Below are 22373 nucleotides of genomic sequence, written 5' to 3'. Positions count from 1 at the left end.
TCTTACAAGGGTTCGAACATGATAGTGTGAACCTCTGTAAGTGTAGGTTAAGTTATTGACAAGGCATTGATGACTCCCCAGAAAGTAATGATGCGAGGCATTCAGGAGGGCACGAGTGTGCAGGGGCATAGTGTCCCTAGTTGGATAAAAACGTCCCACTCCGTATTGATTAAAGTATATAGGATTACTCTAGAAATTAAATCTCTCCCCCGCAAAAAATATTGTATGCACGGAGGAGCCGTGCGGCCATGGTGGGTTCTGTGTGGCCTAGAGGCAAGGCTTATGCAAACTGGTAAGATGGAGCACATTCAAAGGTATGGGTGAGCCTACATAAGAAGAGAAGGGTCAGAATAATAACATGGTGCAAGATGTCACCTTGACACCTCGACCCATTGTATATCATCATTCAGGGCTGTGTGGTGGGTGTCAAGGCGATACACCCAGCATTGTTCTTTGCAAAACAGAGCTCTCATGCTTATGTTGGTATGGGCTTCTATTATCGTCCAGTACATATCGTCCGGGTTGTGTCCCACCTCTACGTAGTGGGTGAGCATTTTGGTCGTACTCCTACCGCACCTCACAATGGTGCAGTGTTTGGTAATTCTGGTCTTGACTGCCCTGGTAGTCACCCCTACACAGCATTTCTGGCAGGGACATGTGATGATATATATGCAGTTCTTCATGTTGCTGTTAGTATGGGTTTTTTGGATCATTGTGTCAGTAGGGCTCAGACTAATCTGCTTTGAGGGACGCGTCAAAGGGCACACACTGCAGGACCTGCACAGGTAGTGGCCCATCACAGGGCGAAGCAACCACAATGGTTGTTGTGGTCTTAATCTGGGAGTGGTTGGACTTGTGTGCATGATGATGTCCTTAATGTTTGCAGTTCTTTTGTAAGAAAATCTGGGTCTGGCCTGAGACATGGTCCTTGTCTGTAATACTGGCCAAAGTTCTGAATTATTTGTTTTCATGCGATTGGACTGGGGTGTAAAGAAAATGACACAGGTCATGACATCAGTGGATTACAGTATGCGGGGCAAAGGGCCCCTTTGTGGAGCCTGTTGGGCATTGCAGCGCCAGCCCAACGAAGAACTGCCTGTTGAAGAAGCATGTCACCTTCCAGGGTGTGTGAGGGCCCTCGCTCCTTATACGAGTGATGAAGCAAGGTTGCACACGTAAAGTGACTTGCTTGTATTCAGCCTTCTCGAAAATAATATTAATGTACTAACTAACATGTTTTGTCATATTAATATTGTATTATACGACATATTAGGTATCCAGGGGAAGCTTGTTAATGTGCTTTTACTAACTATAATCCGCTTGCATTAAAATGGCTGCTTCTATGCAGGATTTTCTAGTGCGCATGCGTCTGTTACACTCACGTGACATACTTGGTGGGAAACGTTTGCTTCTGCTCACTAGAACTAAGATGGCTGTTCTGTGCCCTAAATTGCAAGATGCTTGCATCGCTGCTCGACTAAGCTGTTTGTTTTGCTTAACCTCTAATGCAATCGTTTAAATAAAATAATGGTAATAGAGTAGAGAGAAGTGGTATACAGTGCATTCATTTTATTCTGTGTCTCTAAAACTCTTTCTTTTCTATTCTTGCATGTATCGTATTTGGGCCTAAATGTACCTCTGAACTCCATCTTTGGAGAAACTGTGCTTGTGCAAAAGAATCCCCAAGCTGCTAAAGCTGTGGCATTGAACCCATGCCAATCTGACATGGATGGAAAAAACTATGAGAAGAGTGAACTCCTCACCCTGCCAGAGGAAGCTGAAATTGAATACTTTGTTTGAATGTCTTATTGTTACATTCACTACCGGGCAGAATAAAAAGTACATAGGAAGATAAAGTAATGGGAGGGAACATTTAAATACATGATTGACAAGTTACCTCATATCAATATGGTGTGATGACTACTCTTCGTCTTTTGTCCAATAAAATTGTGGGATTCACACATTTGGGGGTGGTACACTGACCTGGAAAATAGTATAACTAGGGTAGGCTTAGCTAGTTGAATTGTCCGACTTGTCCGAATAGCTGACCTGTCACTGACCCAACGCACTCAATAGGTGATCGAGAACAGAGTTGCTGGCGGAGCACTCTGTCAGAAGATTCGATAACCCAATCGGGGTTCTGGGAAGGAGTTTGATGACCCAATCGGGGTTCGACTGTTAGCTGCAGAGAGGGTTTACTACGCTGGCGTTTGAACTTTTGCTGTGGTGCTGGTCTTAGCCTGGGTGGTCCTGTCCTGATCCAATTTGGTCCGTAACCTGTCCTGATTCTGATCTGCACCTGTTCTTTCTCGCTGGCACCTGCACTTTGGGATTCTTGTTCTTTGTTATCAGCCCATGGCAAGGGTTGGTCACTACGCCATTCTAGGTAACTATAAAGTGTGGGTTTGTCATTGTACTGTTTTCCTTTTCTCTACCCACTCTTTGTCAGAATGCTTAAAAATATTACTTTCCAAATTATTTGCATATGTATCACTCTAAATAGAAAAATAAATTATTGATTTCATGGTTTTCAAAACTTTTAAGATTTACTTAGATAAAAGAACTTAAACTTTTCCTTGAGTTTGTGGTTATTTTATTAAATACTAAATGTTATTTACTGCCTATTTTCTTGCTAACTCCCTTGATCCTTTAGGACTATAGGTATCGATGACTTGGATTGGTAAGAAAAATGGTATAGATCTTGAATGGTAAAATCTAAATTGATTGAGTGTAGATTTACCTGTTTTAATATATATATATAAATATATGGGCCCAGGTGAGTATGTTGAACGGGTGAGCTCGCGCTCTATCAGGAGCGATGCTCCTAGTTGTTCTTTCAACCTCCTGGCACCTGGGACACAACCCCTCTCTGCTCCTCAGTCACCGCCTTCCTTAGGAACTGCATACTCTGTTTTTTTACATTGATCTATAGGGGTGTGTATGCTGGACCTAATAAAAAAGCCCCAGTCCCTCCTTTTGTGATTTATAGCTAGTTCAGGAATGACAGCCCTTCTTATTCACTTGCTCTAAGTGCCCCAGATGTACTGACAGTTCCTGTTAGAATTAGGGAATGTTTCCATAACACTGTGTGCCTTAACTCATTAAACAAGATTTAACGCTTAGATGATTGAACAGAAAACCATCCTCACATATTTAGACTGTGTTTACTCCAGAACGATAATGGATTTATGTAATATGTGTTCTAATGTTACTTGTATATTTCATATAAAATGTAGTTCTTAGACTTATTTACACATGCTTATTAAAGATCTACTGTATGCCACATACAATATGAATCTAATGCACTGTCAAGTCATAATCATTTGCCCACTCATATTAAATGTGCACCACTGACTTAATATTCTAAAACTTGTCTAAGTAGGCCTATTTTTGATTTTGCAGAAAATACTATTTTCTATGTCTGCTGACATGACTTTCCCTTGCAGGTGTATTCACACACATTGTTAGTTTGAGAATAGATGCAACACTGTATTAGAGACAGAGACAGAGAGTCAAGAAGAAGAACTTGATGAAGGAACATGGAGAGGCAGAGCATTAACTGAAGAGTCCTCTTCTGCAATGTTTCAGCATGGCTTGCTTGAGTAAGGTCGATGTTGTTCCCATGTTTAGTGCAGGATATTTTGCCAATGTTACAGCTTACAACTTTAGAAGGGAAAAGGACAATGGAACCCCTGATGATTTGTATTGCATCTTCCTGGTTGCACCCCGACTCACCAGTGTACCACCAATGGCTTGCTAGGTTTTTAGCAATGTATAGTTTAGAAATCACCATTTAGAAACGAAAAGACTCTTGACTAAGCTTCTGCAATATTCTCACTTCCAGCATTTTCCCAAATCTTCCTATATTTCTGCACTTCCCTCAAATTTGAGATTCCTTAAACTATCAAAATATCATCTTAGTTTGGACTTTAACTTAAATGATTTTAGATTTACTCATGTATAAAAGAGAGAATCAAAACTCTTTATTGAGCACCAGATATTAATGTTATTCTTTTGTATTCCTCTGACTGAACATCTCGTTGGCTTAATACTGGTATGCCTAAACCTCATTAGGAGGTTGGGCTTCCAGTTGTTATTCTGTATTTTTATAGCATGGTGCTGAGAATCGTGTACCTTAACTTGATTTCTAATTTCTAATAAATCTTCTTAACTATAGTCACTGATTCCTAATCTTTATTTTATAGCCAAATGGGTTACACTGTTAATTGAAATTGATTGATGAAATGTTAGCTATCCTCACTTCTCAGGCGGAAATAAGGTCGGTCTGAGGACAATCGTAATAGGGTTGTCCCAAACACTGCATCATTACCATTACATGTGTATCGTTCTAACTATAATTTGTTTGGACTTTTCGGTTCTTTGATTGTACTGGATTTGTATTTGTATTCTCACAAATATTCTGTAGTTACTATCTTCCTTTTGTTCACTCGATGGCTAGCAGGCCATCCATAATTAACCCTCGTTGAAACCTATTGTAGGTCTTTTCGTTTGGGCAATTTTAAACCTTAGCGATAGCTCATGTTTAGATTGTGACCCTTCTCTCTGATAGTCGTAGATATTGACCCCAACACTTGAAATGTGCTTTTTGTAATCACGTTCCTCTAAATCTTATGCACCTGTTCTTCAATTTCCACTGCACAAATTAGATGTTACATTCACTCGTTCCATGTTGTGATTTCTAAACTTGTACAGATACTTGGAGTGACACAAGAGGCAAGATGTTGGCCTTTTTCACTATCACTACATGTTGCTTGAAGAGCAGTGGCATCATATAAAAAAAAAATAACAATTACATTATCATAAATGAGTAAGGGATTGTGCTCGTAAACCATCAGAATAGTGCAGATAATAAATCCTCACCGCGTCTGAAGGCTCTTTATTCTACATAACATATCCAGATGACCAGCTGAATATTGCTCAATCACATCTTTGACATCATATGGTCTCAATGTCTCTTTAAACTTTCTCTTTGCAACATGAAACTTCATGATTCTGTGGAGGAAATTGTTTGCATGTTAGTCTATGTTATCACATCATTGTCAATTAAGATCATTTGGCAAAGTAGGCTTTTAATTGGAATGAGATAGACCCTAGAATTCTACATAAAAGTGTATTCTGTCCAATTGTGATGCATTAGTCAAGGCTGCTTGGAGATAATTTAGTTTGAAGACAAAAATTCATAATTATGAATAACCATTCACCAAGTTAGCGTGGAATATATCATTAGCATAGTGTACATTAAGGTCCACATCCCTTAAGGGAGATACCACTCTTTAATAATGGTGGAAGACACATCCCCACAACCATGTAAGCCATCCTAATTTCAGGCACTTTGGTATATAAATTATTGTTATGAACATATATATGTATTGTTTACATAGCTAGAGGATTACCATTATCCACGTTGCCTGCTCAAAATGTGATGACCATTACAAGCTACTGCCTACAAATCGCACACATTTTCAAATCTCTTATAGAAGTATAGCTCATTCATTCATTCAATTTATTCAGTACACGACAAAAAACACTGCTTGAGCCACACATCTGGTCAAAACACCACAAAAGACATTTATGTAGTGCGAAGAGAAAATTCACCTATTAATGCAAATATCAATCTCCAGGAATCTGATTAGAATCAGCTGCTACTTCATGTCACATCATGTCACAGTGGGCTTGTAGGCAGTACGAACCAAGCAACACTATACGAGTAGTGCACATCTGACAACCTTATTTTCATTTAACCAGGGAAATGTATCTTGGTATAGTTATTTTTATAAAAAGTGAGTAACCTGATAAGGAAATGTTAGAAATGGGGGTCTCTAGTTGGCAAAGGTATGCACCATGTCCAAATAGGGACCCTTCCTTCTAGTCAGGATGAGGGAGTTACACACCTAGATAACCCCTGCTCAGCTCCTTGGTAGCTTGGCACGAGTGGATAGGCTTATCTCAGAGACAATGTGTGAAGTATTTGTACATAACGGTAAACAACCTTTACAACGCAACTTTTACCACGCAGTGCCTTTACAACGCAACTTTTACAACACAAACCATTACAACGCATTGCGCTGGGGGGCGCTCTAGGATAGGGAATGTGTTTAATGTACCTCTCTTTTTTCAGAGTTTCAGCGCCGGGACGCCCCGTTGGGGCCGCTGCGCGCTCTATAAAATTCTCAAAATAAATCAAATAAATAAATCCAACACCTTCCCTACTATCCACGGGGACTGGAGTTGGAATAGTAAATTAAACAATTCACTATTCAGCGCCTAAAAGCGCTATGCGTTGTAATGGTATGCGTTGTAAAAACCGTGTTGTAAAAGCATGCGATGTAAAAGCATGCGTTGTAATGTCATACATCCGTACATAACACACACAGTGACACAGTGAAAACACTACAAATGGACACCACACCAGTTTAGAAAAATAAACTATCTTTATCTAAACCAAACAAGACCAAAATGAGAAAAATCCAACATCCACATCTCAAAATATGACTTTTAAAAGGTTTCAAGAAATTCTATCCATAAAAAACTATAGATGTGTGATTTTTACACACATTACCTCTAATGCGTCAAACTCCACAAAGCAAAATAGCCGCAGAGGAGGGAAGCCTCGGGAAACACAGCAATGCATCAGTTCCTGGGTCCTTGGGGAGGTGATGTGTCAGTTCTGCTGGATGCAGGAGAATTGATGCGTGTAATTTAGACTGTAGGGGCAAGAGAAGCGTCATTTGCAAGATGGTTCTGGTCTGCAGGTACTGCGTCGGTGATGCATGGTGTATAGAAATGATGCAAAGAAATCCGGGGCATGCTGTAGTCTCACGATGTATTGTTCTTGTAGCCGCACAGCAGGGCCTGCGTCGGAGTTGTGCGGGGGTCTTAGGCTTTGGAGATCAGTGCGTCGAACTCGGCATGCATCAATTCTTCGGGCCGCTGACAGGCTCTGCGTCAATTTCTTCGGCCACATGGCAGTTTGTCAGGATGTTCTCCCGCACGGCAGTGCACCGTTGGAAATTTCAGCCTCAAAAGGGCGAAGTGTCGGTTTTGTACATTTCTTCAGTTCTTTGTAGTTCTTAGCAGCAGGAACAACCTCCAAAAGCCCAGAACTGGATTTGGCACCTAAGGCAGGTCAGAACTTCCAGCAGTGGAGTTCAGGGATGCTGCAAGTAAAGTTTTCTGTCCCTGAGACTTAAGAGCAGGAAGCATGCTCTACTTGAAGCCCTTGGAGATCTTCTGAGCAGGTTACTACAGTAAGGCAAACGTCTATTTCTTTTCACTGCCCACAGAGAGAAGCAACAACTGCAGGACAACTCAACAAAGCAACACACAGCAAACAGGCAGTACTCCTCCTGGAAGCTCTTCAGCTCTGTTTCTTGGCAGGGTGCCCTTAGTCCAGAAGCAATATAAAGTTCTGGGGTTTTAGGTCTAATATATATATATTTTTTAATCTTTTTATTGAAACATAACAGCTCCATCAAAAGACACATCAGGTAGCAAGGAGAGTGCATTAGTAATTACATAGTGAATGAGTAGAATAAACCAGCCAGTAACGGACAAAGGAACAGATTACCCCCCAGGTCATGCACTAACAATTATGAGTGGGTCTGATAATTCGCCCCTCCCCCTGTCCTATCCCCCCTCCCCGGCCAAGACCCTCCCCCCTACCTCCCTTCTCCCCTCTGCTGTGTGTTCATACTCTGATACCAATCGGGGCGCATGGTTTCCCAGAGAGTGGGTGTTGCAAGGATACACAGTCCGTGGAATCCAGTGGGGGAGACCCCTACGGAGAGGCCTCTGGGGTATCCCTCCATTCCCCTCTATATCGTCTCCAAGCCTGCCATATCTTTTCCCATTTTTTGGGGCATCCTCTGCTGTTATAGATGACCTTCTCAGCCCTCGGACACCAGTCCATATCTCGCTCCCATTCTTCTATCGTCGGTATTAAGTCACTCCCCCAAAGTCTTGCGATGTTACGTTTAGCCACCATGCTCGCAAAGGCCAGCCATGTCTTGTCTCCTTTAGGCCACGTAATGTCCCCCGTGAGCCCCAGCACGTGCCATCTAGCCTCCAGTGGCACCTCCGCTCTCACCACCTCCTCCATTATATCCTTCAGACTGACCCAGTACGCATGGATCTTAGGGCAGTCCCAGAGGATGTGAAAGAATGTGCCCTCCTCCCCACAACCTCTCAAACAAAAGTGTGATGCTGCGTATCCCATCCTGAATTGTACCGTTCGAGGGGTGTAGGACCTGTGAAGGATGCGCAGCTGCACCAGCCTGAATCGGGCTCGAATCGCCACCTCCCTGGGACACTGCAGGGCCTCATTCCAGTCGTCGTCCTCTAACAAACCCAGGTTGGATTCCCAATTCTCCCTCAGTGGCCCTAAGATATCAGGAATATTATTAATGAGCTTCTTATAGGTGAGTGATATGGCCTTATCAATCATGGGGTCCAACAGTAGCCTATCCTCGAGTGGGGCATAGTCATGGACCTGATCCCCCTGTGTCAGATGCAGGGATAGGGCGCGTTTGAATTGTTGATAATGGAGGAATTCGCCATCACCCATCTGGAATTTCGATTGAAGAGCCGTGAATTCTACCACCTGTCCCCTCTTCCAGACGTCCCCCAGCATATCTATACCGATCAGGCTCCACTACCGCAGTCAGGGGAGGTAAGGACCGGCCGTTTAGGTCTAATATTTATACTCCTTTTCCCCTTTAAAGTTTTTATTCAGAAAGTCTCTCTTGCTCAGTGAAACTAGTTATGTCCTCCCTAGTCCAGCCACACGACAGGGGGTGGAGACAGCATTGTGCGGGGCAGTCACAGCCTAGTCAGGTGCCAGTGACAACTCCTCTCAGCACTCCAGCCGAGGATGACTCATCAGCATATGCAGGGCACACCTCTGCTTTCTTTGTGTGAGTGTCTGGAGTGAATGCACTTGTCAGTCTAAAACCAGACAGTGAATCCACAAGCTGGCAGAAGCACACAGGATGGTTAAACAAGAAAAGTTCCTCTTTCTAAAAGTGGCCTTTTCAAACATATAGTTTAAAAACCACCTTTACTAAAACATGTTATTAGATTCTGAGTTCAGAGACCCCAAACTCCAAACCTCTAGCTGTTCCCACTTGAAAGTTACACTTGTTAAATGTTACAAGGCAGATCCAATGATAGCCTATGGGAAAGCGATTTCTTGCAATACACAGTATTTCACTACCAGGACCTGTAAAACACAACAGTAAATGTTGTACATCTAATATACACTGCACCCTGCCCATTGGGGGTTACCTTGGGCCTCCCTAAGGGGTTACCTATATGTAAGAAAATAGAAAGGGGCTGGCCAGAGGGTGCACAATCAGTGCTACAGACTCACTAGTTGCATTTGATTTATAGGCCCTGGGCACACCCAGTGCACTTTATTAGGGACATACCAGTAAATCAAATATGCCAATCATGGATAACCAATCATAATCACAATTTACAGGAAGATTCCTGTTTGCTCCTCAAGCTTGTGAAATATCAGGACACAGATCCATTCAGTAGAAGTTTAGCCATATTTGTTTTTTCAGAAAGAGATTCGCTAAGATTCAGTTGGATACGTCCAATGCAGTGTGATGCAGATACACTCCCCTACCATAGGCAGAAACCCTTCAGCTAATTTCTCAGGTGGACGGGGTTGGAGGTTATGGTTGCAGAGTTTCTGGACAAATCTATTTACTCCCCTTTCTTCCCAGCCGAACCCTTACTGAAATGACCAAATCCAGTATTCCAAAAGCCTTTTCTTTGTTCCCTTATCCAGAGAAGTTGTTCACTCCCTTCTAAATGTTTTCGAAATAAAATGGATGATATGATTTTTAGGAGTTAGGTAGGTTTCTAGATGTTGTCTCTGAGGTCGGGTTCTGAAAGTGAGGAAGCCTTATGGTCATGACTCTAGATTGATTTTGCGTTCCAGGTAATAAATTCCACTAAAGAGTACATTTTTATCTCACTCGTATTCTGTGGGATATTTGCCTTTTTCTGTGTGGTCACCCCAGATTTTTTGCCTTTTGCTAGACCTGACTTCTTCTGGTTTTAGAGCACTGTACACTTCACCTGTGTTAACCAACAGCAAAGTGCTTGTGTTTCACCTTCAAACCTTGTTAAATCAGCCTATTCCTGATTGTCACATTTAACCTGCCTGCAAGTCTCCAGTACATGCTGAAGAAAGTGCACTCGAAGCCTGAAAGTTAAATATGACCTGTGGATTGTAGCACTTTTGGTGCTATCCTTACAATGGTAGTACAAATATGGTTATAGGCTTACCCTGTGTAGCTTGCCTGCTGCAGTGTAAAACTTGCAGTGCCACCTGTCAAAATAACCCTTTTTGACAGGTAAAGATCTCTATTTTTATTTTAAATATTAGTCTGTCAGCCCTATGTAGGTCTTGTAGCCCAAAATGAGGAGTGACTGTCATTCTTTGTTTTGAGACCTATAGACTTTTACAAGTAAACACTTCAAAAGCTCCAAGGCATTAGTGGCACCAGCCTGCGATTGGTATGGCATCAGCTACAATTTCTGATTTTTCATATAGGGAGACAGCTTTTTCTTCAAACAAATAATAATGCCCCTTTTTGGATTAGTACTTTGAATTTTTTTTGCACTTCTGACAACTGGCACCAATCCACTTTTTGTGTCTGACCTGAGCTCTATCACAACAATTGACTAACATTGGCGCTTTGCGATTATTAGTGCAGTTTTTATGTCAAGTCCTCTTATTGTATTTTTGTTGATACTACTACTACTAAACTGAGAAAAATCCCAATTTTAAGACTTTCGGTATTCACAGAAGGCATATAGGAGTCCAAAAGTTAGGAGTCCTAACTTTACTACTACTAAATTGAGAAAAATCCTAATTTTAAGACTTTCAGGATTCACAGCAGGCATTTAGGAGTTCTAAAGTAAGGAGTCCTAACTTTACTACTACTAAACTGAGAAAAAACCCAATTTTAAGACTTTCGGTATTCACAGAATGCATTTAGGAGTCCAAAAGTTAGGAGTCCTAACTTTACTACTGCTAAATTGAGAAAAATCCTAATTTTAAGACTTTCGGTATTCACAAAAGGCATTTAGGAGTCCTAAAGTTAGGAGTCCTAACTTTACTACTACTAAATTTAGAAAAATCCTAACTTTAAGACTTTCGGTATTCACAGAAGGCATTTAAGAGTCCTAAAGTTAGGACTCCTAACTTCTGTGAATACCGAAATGAGTAAGTGCATTCTGTGAATACCAAAATGAGTAAGTGCCTTCTGTGAATACCAAAATGGTAGTAAGTTTAGGATTTTGTCTTAAGTTAGTTCTGTGAATCGGGCCCGGAGTGTTGAACTTGTCCCATAATGAGCACGCATTTTCCAACTGTCTTTTCTTTTTGCGCACGCTGTCTCAGCTGAGTCTACATGCGAATGACAGTGCTCAGGTACTTTCAACCATTCATGTCAGCCAAGGTGTCTGTCTGTGAACAAGACAAAGTTTCCAGCTTATAACACGTAAAAGAGCAGGCTATCACTTTCAAAAGGCACCAAATGGACTAACTACGCCATCTAGTGGGAGGTTTTTGTTCTATCGCTGTTTCATTGCTACAGCACATTTGTAATTTCATTATCAAAACTTTTGACTCAGTTGTTTACTGGGTGGTGTGTGAATTTGTAACTGGTGGGTGGTGTTGAGAACTTAGGGACAAAATAGGAAGGGAGTTTTTAAATAATTTATTTGGTACAAGTGTTCTATCCCATATACATAAAATGCAGAATGTTAGACCTCCACCATTCTTCTTGGTCACACCAGGGGAGCCTACTCTGAAGTGGATCAAATGGAAAAAGGTTTTTCAAAACTATGCAGTGGTATGTGGTCCTAATCTAGGTTTGGAAAGGAAAGTAGCTTTGTTATTACACTACCTAGGGGCTGAGGGTCAAGAAATTCTGGAACATCTCCCCGACCTGAATGCTAACGATGCCAGAGGTCTAAAAGAATATGAAATAAGTTTGAAAAATTAGATATACATTTCTTGCCGAAAGTCAGCACCATCATGGAACAGTACCATTTTGGAAAAAGAGGACAGAAAGAGGGCGAGACAGTAGAAGAATTTGTGTCTGAGTTAAGAAAACTGGCAGCGAGTTGCAAATTTGGGGGGGCATGCGAAGAAAGAATAAGAGATCAGTTTCTATTATCATGTAAGATAGAAAGAATACGCGAAGAACTCTGGCTGAAAGATGACCCACCTCTGGGGAAGGTGTTAAATGTTGCTAAGCAAGTTGAGCACATGATGAAGTGTGTCAGTGAGACTAAACAGGATTAAGAAGGGAAGACAAAGTAAAATGAAATAACAAGTGAGAGTGAAAGTGTACTAGTGGTGAAAGGTGCTAAAAGTGATCAGAAGGAAAGCAAGGTTGGTTGGAATACTAAAGGCAAGTGTTACAGGTGTGGTAAAGTAGGCCATTGGGCAAATAGCATGGAATGCCCTGCCCTCAAGGCAACCTCCAACAAGTGTGGTAGGAGAGGACATTTTAGAACCTGCTGCAGGAGCAATATTAACTACAAAAGAAGCAGTAGAGATGGCACAACACGAGTCTGTGATGAAATTGGGTTACAAGTTGAGGGCGGGGCTGCAAGTAACCTGAAAGACTACATAGCTGTTGAAGAAACAGAGAATGAACCCATGTTTGACTCTTGCTCCAAATTGACTATTATCTCTACAGAAGAATTTGAGAAGGTGTCAGGAGGCAAGTTGAAACTCCAAAGAATGGATTTCAGGCCAGGGGGCTATGGCGGTCAACCCATCCGCATGAAAGGTTTCTTTTGGGGCACGGTTGGCTATAAAGATAGAGTTGCAGTAACCAAGGTCTATGTGTAAAATAGAGGAGACAACATACTGGGGTGGCAAGCGCAGAAAGATCTGGGCATCTATCTCAATCCAAATAAGAAACCGCACATTTTTATACAAGAGGTGGGCAAAGCATGTGTAGGAATTGAAGATGAGTTCAAAGAGGTGTTCTCTGAACGGTTGGGTTGTCTTAGAAACTATGCGCACAAAATTAGAGTCAAAGAGAACTCTAAACCAGTGTCAGCCAAGGTCAGGTGTCTGCCGAATTCACTGCAGGAACCAGTGAGAGAGGAATTGGAGAAACTGTGTTGCTTGGGAGTGATCAAACCGGTGGAAGTCACAGAGTGGTTGCCACCCATGGTAGCAGCCAAGAAAGGAGATGGGGCAGTGCGTTTGTGCATAGACCTTCGGGCGCTAAACAGAGAGGTGATTGTAGACAAGTTTCCCCTCCCCAACATCTCTCAAATGATGAACAGACTTGCTGGTGCTAAGGTCTTTTCCACTCTGGACCTAACATCAGCCTATTATCAAGTTAGGCTCCATCCAGAGTCACAAGACCTCACAGCATTTGTCACACCGATGGGGGCCTACAAGTTCAAACGTATGCCTTTTGGACTTGTCTCGGCCACAGCCGTCTTCCAAAGGATCATGAGCAACCACCTAAAAGGGATTCCGGGGGTTCTATGCTACCAGGATGATGTCCTGGTCTATGGAGATGACAACATACAGCATGAATGTAGGCTCAGACAAGTCCTAGGCAGATTCGTAGAGCAAGGCCTTACTGTGAAGAGGGAGAAATATAGGATTGGGTGCTCGGAAATAGAATTTCTGGGACATAAGGTAACGAAGGAGGGGATACTTCCCAAGACAGAGTTGCAAAACACCATGCTTAACTAAGCCCCTCCCAGAAGCAAAGAGGAGATCAAATCCTTCATGGGCATGATTGAAGTTTACAGTAAGTTTGTTAAGAATTTTGCAAGACAGATTTTTGGGGAACATGGCGGCGGCAGGCTAACGCAGGTCGCGGAGCTCCGGGACCAGCGGCACTGTCAACGGCAATAGCAGCAAAATAGTGTTTTTTTCTATGGTGGTCCTCACCGTATAGAAGCGGTGAGAGATTATGGGATAATTTTGGAAGGGTGTACGATGCCGTAGCATCAGACGTCTCTGTTCTTTCTTTTTCAGCCCAGTAACACGCTAAAGCGCTCCGGGGCGCTAGGACCCTGAACCGCATGTGAATCCCGAATGGAGTGTACACGGGTTCAATCTGCCGGCAGGACGGCTCTACGCTGATCACGGCTACAGCGAATGAGGTTGAGGCGGCCCGCCCTGTCGGAATTCAACGGTGGAATCTGTTGTCTCGCGCTCGGACTGCGCTTCTGCATACACAGTTCATGGGACCTGTCTGTTGGGTGCGATTTTCTGCGGTTACACCCCACTTCACGTCGAACGCCGGTAATGAGGCTCCAAGAGGGGGAGGCTGCATGGAGTTTGAGTTGCAGGCAGCAGCAGCCCTTCCAAACTGGCAGATTATTTTGTTAAGTGAGGGGGAGGGTGCCAATGATAAACTTGAGCAGTCCGTGGGGTCAGCAGTGTCAGTTATCCCGGTGGTGGGTAGTTTACCAAGTTTGATTGAAGCGGAGGGGCCGAGGTGCAGAAACAGATACCAATTGAGGTCCAAACAGGATCTGAAATCAAAGGGGGTTCTGGACTTTGAAGATAGAGTGGAAAAGGGGGGGCCAACCCCGTTAACTCCCTATAAAAAGAAGAAAAAGTGGGGGACCAAGAAGGGGGGAGAGCACTAAGCAGAGGCAACAGTTGCAGTTTCACAAGAATACCCCCTCACTTAAGACATATTTCAAGCCTATGGAGCAGCAGAAGTGCTCGAAAGGGGGAACGGCAACGGAGGCTGAGTTACTAAATCAAGATCTTGACTCATTGTCTCAGAAGACAGGAAACCGGTATGCACCTCTTGGATTAATCCAGGAGGTGGAAGGTTTGCCGAATCTGGAAGCTGGACTGTCTGTTGCTTCAGTCGGCATTGCACCAGCACCAGCTGATCCCAGTGAGGTTGACGTCGCATTATTCATGGTACATGGGACTCCAGGTCTAGTACAGTCCCCAAATTCTATCTTTACCCCGGTCCTGGCTGACCCTAGGAAAATTCTAATGCAGTCTCCCGAAGTGGTTCAGGCTCAGGCTCAGGCTCCTACTCTGACACAGACACAGACACAGGTCCAGTCGACTTCTCAAGTCAATACTGTCTCTGAGCAGGTAATTGGTGCTGCCAGCCTCCAGTTTGAAGGGGACAGGATCGGCTCTCTATTGAAGTCCCTACGGTAAGATCTATTGTGTAAATTTGAGGTCTCGGAGTCTAATCAAAAAAGCCTCCATGATAGATTTGATCTCTTGGAGTCCAAATTAGACGATATATCTACCCGAACCAGCTCTCTTGAGAATAAGGTCTCTACTCTATCAGAGTCCACGCGGGTTAATTCCAAGGATATTGAAACTTTAAAAGCACAAAATCGCTCTCTCACGATGAACATGGAAAGGTTGGAAATCCAAACTCGCAGAAATAACCTTAGAATCCTGAAGATTCCTGAGGGAGAGGAAGTAGAGGACATAAAGGGGTTTGTGTGTAAACTCTTACGAGAAGGGGTCCTGAAAGATCGTCTGGATATTGATCTTGAAGCAGAGATTCAGAGGGTGCATAGGGACCCTTTTAGGTTACACCCTGATCGTAAGGCACCTAGAAAAATTCTCGTCAACTTTCAGACCTATAGTATTAAAAAATTGATCTTAAGTAGGTGCCTTTCACGAGCTACTCTCCATCATCGGGCCAAACCTTATCAAATTCGATCTGACATAGGTGGTCGGACGGCTCAGAGGCAGTGGAAATTAGGCTCCAGAATGCCAGAACTTAGGTCTCTGGGTGCGCAGGTACAGATGAAGTTTCCTGCCCTCTTGAAGGTCATGTGGAACAATACAATGTATAATTGTAACCACCCAGAGGAAGTTGATGACCTTTTGATCCAGATGAGAAAGTAACTAAGTAGCTTTGTGGTGTTTGAATTACTTAGGTGGATAGGTGTAGACGGATTGGTGATTGGTGTAGGGTCAATAAAATGAAGAGTATATGAATAGCAAATGTAAGTCTCTATAAAAATTTCAATACGTAGAAAATGTTTCACTTGAATTTTGGTGGGGATAAGATAAAAAAGGGATTTAAAAATAAATAAATAAAAATAAAGAAAGAAAAACCCCTGAAAGAAGGAAAAATATAAAAAAAAGAAAAGAAAGGGGAGTATAAAAATAATAATCCACTAATGTTGAAAAGATGAAGCCGCAGAAAACAAGCTAGGGTCTGTGAATATTTAAAGAATTCAGAAGCTCTTGTTTACCTACTACAGGAAACTCATTTAGAGGCTAAACTTTGTGAACAAGTATTTTGTAAACTAGGTTGGATTCAGGAGGTATTATGCTCCAGGCAGAAGGGAATTTCTAGGGGGGTGGCCATTATTATCAGATCAAAGAAGGGGATTAAGGTGCATAAATGGGACACTGATCAATCAGGTAGATGGCTGGTGGCAGTTCTCAGTGTATTATGGTCCTAATGAAGATAATTCCAGTTTTCGCCTGAGACTAGGGGGTATTCTATTACAACACACTGCACCGCTAATATTAGGCGGAGATTTTAATCTGGTGTTTGATACTCAATTAGACCGCACCTCTAGAGTGAAATACTGTGTTCCGAAGAACTCTCTCTTAGCTCTTAGGAACATTATGAAAGATTTTAATCTACAGGATGTTTGGAGAATTAAATATGTTGCGGTAAGGGAATATTCCTTCTACAGCAAAAAATACAAACAATATACAAGAATAGATTATTTTTTAGTAGATCGTACATTAATTCCAGACATAGTGTCCGTCTCCCACATTCCAGTTGGTCTCTCTGATCACTCAGTGCTGGAATTAGTAGTAAGCGTTAAGATCAGGCCCATAGAACTAAGATGGACGTTGGATAGAACACTCCTATTAGATGATCAAATCAAGTTTAAGATTAAAGAAAGTATCAATGAGTTTTTCCACTTTAATATAGGTACAGCTACTGAGCAATCAGTCTGGGATTCTTTTAAGGCCTATCTTAGAGGTATATTGAGCTTATAGATGATTTATAAGAGGAGATCCATAAAGAAAAGAGATATCGAAGATCTCGAAGACATAAAAAAAAAGAATGGGAGAGGTGTGGCGCCGCGGCCAGGGCGACTGACGCTGGAATCTGGGGATCACGGTTTGATCCCCAGTGCCAGCGCCGGCGGCAGGTTAGCCCAGCACCATGTAACTCTGGGCAATAGCTTGCTTAATCTTCCCGACGGCCCCCAGCGCCTAGAGACCCTAACGGGTGATTGTGCGCTTTACAAATGTGGAATATATTAATCACAACTACAACGAGCTGCCCTCTTAGACAGGGATAACATCCCAAGGTTAGAGAAAGAACTCGTAGAACTTCAAGCAGCATTTAAAGCTAGAAACGATAAAGTAATTAAAGATAGGTGGGAGGTTAGCAGACTGAAGAATTTTGAGTATGGGGAGTAGTGCAGTGCCCTTCTGGCCTGGAAATCGAGGACTGAGAGAAGCAGGAATAATATTGATTCATTAATCCAGCGAGATTCAGCGGCACTGATAACCGAGGAAGAAGAGATCAGGGAGGAAGGAAGGGGCTTCATGAGAGAGCTATATCAGGAAGATAGCTCCCTTGGAATAGAAGATGTTGAGGCTTGGTTCGGCTTGAGGGATTTGCCACATCTGCGCGAATCGGATAAGATCTTGTTAGCCAGTCAGATCAGAGAGGGGGAGATAAGGACACAGGTGAAGAAGATGAGCCGAAGTAAAGCCGCTGGCCCTGATGGTCTGCCGACAGAGGTGTATGCGGATAATCTGGAGGAAACACTGCCACTTACCATAGTAGCTATCGATGCTGCAAAAGCATTTGATCAGGTTAATTGGGTTTTCCTCTGGGAGACTATGAAAAGGTTTGGGTTCCCACATATTTTTATTGAGGGAGTCAAGACTTTATACAAGAGCCCCAGGGCTAAAGTCCTAATTAATGGGGGCCTGACAGCCTGGTTTTACATCTCCAGAGGCACGAGGCAGGGCTCTCCCCTCTTTTGTTCGATATATATATTGAGCCCTTCGTATGCTCCTTGAGATCAGACCCTGCTATTTTACCTTTTAAAATGGAAGAGTTAGAATTAAAAACCGCATTATATGCAGATGATCTCCTGCTATACACTGTCAACCCTACAGAGGCTATTCCCAGATTATTTAAAATAGCCGATGACTTTGGTAGAGTATCTGGTTATAAAATCAACAAGGAAAAAACTGACATAATGAGTTGGAATAGTGCAGTCCCAGTACAGGATGCTAAACAAAAAATAAGATATCTGGGAATACATCTAACGCAGAAATTAGCAGATACGTCTAAAACCAGCTGGTTGACAGTGGTTAAGGAAGTAAGTACATTACTATCTAGATGGGGGGTCTAGCTCTGAATATCTATGGAAGAGTGAATTTAGTTAAAATGACCATCCTACCCAAAATAACTTTCTTGTTTAACAACATACCTTTATCATTCAATCCCAAAGATATTGCTAGCCTCCAAGGGAAGATTGGATCATTTATTTGGGCCACAAAATCTCCTAGGATAGCTTGGAGGAAACTTAGAAGGGGGTTGAAGTTGGGAGGCTTGGCATTAACAGACCTGCTTTTTTATTGTTACGCCTTCCAGTTTAAAAATTTTAGAATTCTGGCCAATAAGCTTGACTCCACCTCGCAGGGTCGTCTTTTTCAGGCAATGTTAGCGGACCAGCCACAAGGTTTTGAATTTTTTCTCTATAAATTTGGGGATAAAAAATTCTACAAAAAGGTCCGCTTGAAGACTTTACAGGCTGCGCTCAAAATCTGGCAGTACATACGGGGGCTGCTGGGGATCCCCTATTACAATTTACAAGCCCCAATTTGGGATTCCCCAGGCACTCCGGCCAGTTTGTTGGATCGTTTGGCACAGCCTTTGAAAGAAGCAGGCTTGGAAAAATGGGGGGATCTTTGTGTGAACACTCGGCTTTTAGACTGGGAATCTCTAGCAGATCTAACTGGGGGGTCCCTCACAAGATTCAAGTACTACCAATTGTCATCATGGTGGGGAAGACAGAGTTGGGGGAAGGAGGAGGGCACTCTGATTCTCGATTGCATCAGTAGAGGGAGTGGCTGGAGGAGGGAGGTAGCCTTTTGGTATAATACCGTGGTGGCTGCAAAAGATAGTCTGGAACTGGAAATAACGTCTCTCTGGGGTAACACCTTAAATGTGAGCCCGGAAGAGATAAAGAAGGTCTGGTCTGATGCATTCACCATGTCCCAAAAGATAATCAAACCAGCCAACCTCAGAAGGAATCATCTATTTACAGCGTACAGGGTTTACTGGACTCCTGCCAAACTAACCAAGATATCTGCTGGAAGCTATAACTGCCCGAGATGTAACTCTTTTTCTGCTGACGATCTGCACATAATAATAATAATACAATCTTTATTTGGATATAAAAAATAACATCCTTAAAAGAAACACCAACTACAATGCACAATGTAAAAGAGAAATTTAAAAACTAGCAGCACATAAGCAGCGACAGATAGGTACTGGTCCAAAACGTTCCCTTTGTAAGCAATCCAAATGGTGTTAAACTAGCTTTAGTAGAAAAAAAGTTGTTGTACCAGTAATTGGCAGTAATGAGCTCGTGAACCAACAACTGCTAACAAGTAATTACAAATATTAAAAAATGAATACAAATAGAAATAGCAGCAGCAGTTCAATAGCAACAGGTTGTAGGAAAATGCGATAGTACAAAAGGTTTTTTTTTTTGTTTTTTTTTTAACAGTTTAAAAATCTTGCAATTTGATTTAGGTTATCGACAGGAGGCGGTATACATGGCGAATGTAGATTGTAAGGCCTATGTTTAAGGCTGTGTTTTCTGGGCTTAGGGCCGCGATAATTGCTTGCCTGCAAGACCGAATTCCCAGCCTGTTCCACTCCGCTTTCAGTTTAAGTTTGCGCAGTGACGTAAATGCTGGGCAGAGACAGATTACATGCTCTATTGTTTCGACCGTTCTTCCGCACCCTCTGCACCATAATACATCGGACGTACGGCGCCAGCCTGGCAGATCTTTTAAAAATTGCCAGTCACCGAGTCGGATGGCCAAAAAACGAAGTTTTAGGTGCAGAGAATACGTGCATGACAGATAGGATGCGGGGGCTATACGCCCGTACGAGTTCATAATAGCCCAGGCGTGTCTACGTTTGGCAAGGAGATTTTTATCAGTAATGAGGGAACTCATTCTAACACTTTTCTTGACTGTGCTTTTAAATACTGACACGCTGGAGTTGAGGTCCCATAGGTCGCCCGCAGAGAGTTCTAAAATGGAATCCTTAAAAAGGCGATCATACGAGCCCCCTGGGTTTTTCTCGATGATGTCTAGCCAAACTAGTGACTCCAATGAGCCTGCATCTGCTTGTCTCAATTTATGGCAAAAGTTTAAGAACGTGCCAGTGCTAGAGACTTCATAGTTTAATAAGCCAAGTTCTAGCCTAATCTGAGCGGCAGAGGCGCTTTTGGGCAAGCGGAGGACCTTTTTGTAGATTTTAGTGACATGTTGGTTTAAAATCTTATTTAGTTTACCCTTAAAGGTTTCAATACCGTATGCCAATGTTGGGCCAATTTTAGCTCTCATTACCTCAAGTAAAGGTGTTAGGCTTGGGCCGGCCAGTTTTTTTGAGAGCTTTGAGAGGGTCACCTGTAGGGTCACAGCTTTAACTGATATCTCCTTACGTTGTTTCGCAAGGTTGCCCCTTGAGTCGAGGTTAACCCCTAAGTATTTGTAAGTGCTTCCTACTGCAATACTCATGTTGTTGTACATCCATCCTCCCCCTGCTTTTCTTTTTTTACCGAAGGTAACCACTTGTGTTTTCTTTAGGTTAACCTCTAGTTGGTTTGCAGTAGTGTAATTGTATAATTTAGCTAAAAGCCTTTGTAACCCCACTCGTGTGAGACTAAAAAGCACTAGATCGTCAGCGTAGAGCAGGTTGCTTATGGGAACTCCACCCATCTTTGGTGGGTGACTGTTGGTTTCTTCCAAGGCTGTTGGCAAATCAGCTATAAACAGATTAAAGAGAAGCGGGGCCAGCACACAACCCTGCTTGACACCCCTGGTTGTCATGATTTTCCGGGAGAGATGTGTGCCGGACCCCAGCTTCACCTGAACCCATGTGTCGGAGTGTAACTGGATAATTGCCTCCAGAAGGTTTTGTGGGATTCCCCATTTTTTTAACTTTTCCCATAGTGCTGACCTGGGGACTCGGTCGAAGGCGGCTTTAAAATCAACGAAACAACAAAAAACCGCCCTGGATGTAGCGCAAACCTTGTCGACGATTATGGCCAATGTTAATAGATTGGTCATGGTCCCGGATTTAGCAGTGAAGCCTGTTTGGGTTATTGGAATCAGGTTATTCACGTCCACCCATGCTCTCAGTTCACTCAGGAGAATGCCGGCGTAATGCTTGGCCTCAATGTCCAAGAGAGCAATTAGTCTGTAGTTATTTGGGGACGAGTGGGAGCCTGATTTATAAATTGGGTGGATTATTGCCCCACGCCAGGAGTCTGGTATAATTGATGTTCTGAGGGAGTAGTTAAAAAGGTTAGTTAGGTGACCCGACCAAAATGGTACATTTGATTTAAATAGAGTTTGTGGAAGGCCATTGGGGCCCGGAGCTCCGTCCGATCTTGCTTTCAACAATGCTGTAGCGACTCTTTCTTGGGAGATCTGAAGAACTTCGGTGCATGAGTCCCAGCAACCGGTGGACCTGCTGCAGCTGTTGCTAGAACCTGTTTGCTTCAGCCTAAGAGCACATGTGTCTGTAAGCGCTGTTCCTTCTGGGGACTTAAAGTGCTCTGCCAGAAAAGTAAACCAACTGGCTTCTTGAATGTTAGCTGACCCAGTGCTGTGGTTGCTGGAGTTTTGACGATTAATTAAGGCCCAGAATTTTCTTGCGTTGCTGTTTTTGCTTTCCCAAAGTAATTTGCACCAGAATTCATTTTCTTGAAGTTGCTTTTCTTTCTTTACCGCCTGCCTGAACATTTTTTGTGCAGATTTATATGCCTTATGGAGCTCGGCGTCTCCCGAGGATTTCATTAAAGACCGCAATGCGCAATTCCTGTCTGTCTTTAGCGCCCTTGTTTCTCGAGAGATTGAATGCTGGCGACTGGCCGAGTCCGTCTGATGGTGGTGTTTAATTGGAAAAAGGGATATCAGTTGTGCGCAAAGCGTCGACCATGCCGCAGCTGGAGAAAACCCCGGGTCGGAACAGTCTGAGATAAAAGCCTGGCTTGCCTCCTTGACGAGGGGTATTATATCGTCACTCCATCTTAGGCGTTTCAAGTTGTCAGAGTGCGTT

General features: G+C 42.9%; 1 protein-coding gene across 1 annotated transcript in view; it reads right to left on the bottom strand.

The window, feature by feature from the left end:
- The window catches only part of KCNQ5 (potassium voltage-gated channel subfamily Q member 5), a 1025261-nt gene that overhangs the window by 27238 nt on the left and 975650 nt on the right, over nt 1–22373 (bottom strand). Inside the window, exon 12 of the mRNA XM_078647596.1 lies at nt 4882–5013. Within this exon, the coding sequence (XP_078503722.1) occupies nt 4882–5013 (132 nt within the window). The remainder of the gene's footprint in view (nt 1–4881; nt 5014–22373) is intronic.

The sequence above is a fragment of the Lissotriton helveticus genome, chromosome 6 (assembly GCF_964261635.1).
Source record: "Lissotriton helveticus chromosome 6, aLisHel1.1, whole genome shotgun sequence".
Lineage (NCBI taxonomy): Eukaryota > Metazoa > Chordata > Amphibia > Caudata > Salamandridae > Lissotriton > Lissotriton helveticus.
Note: the sequence above shows the minus strand (reverse complement) of the source record. Positions and strands in the feature narration are given on the sequence as shown.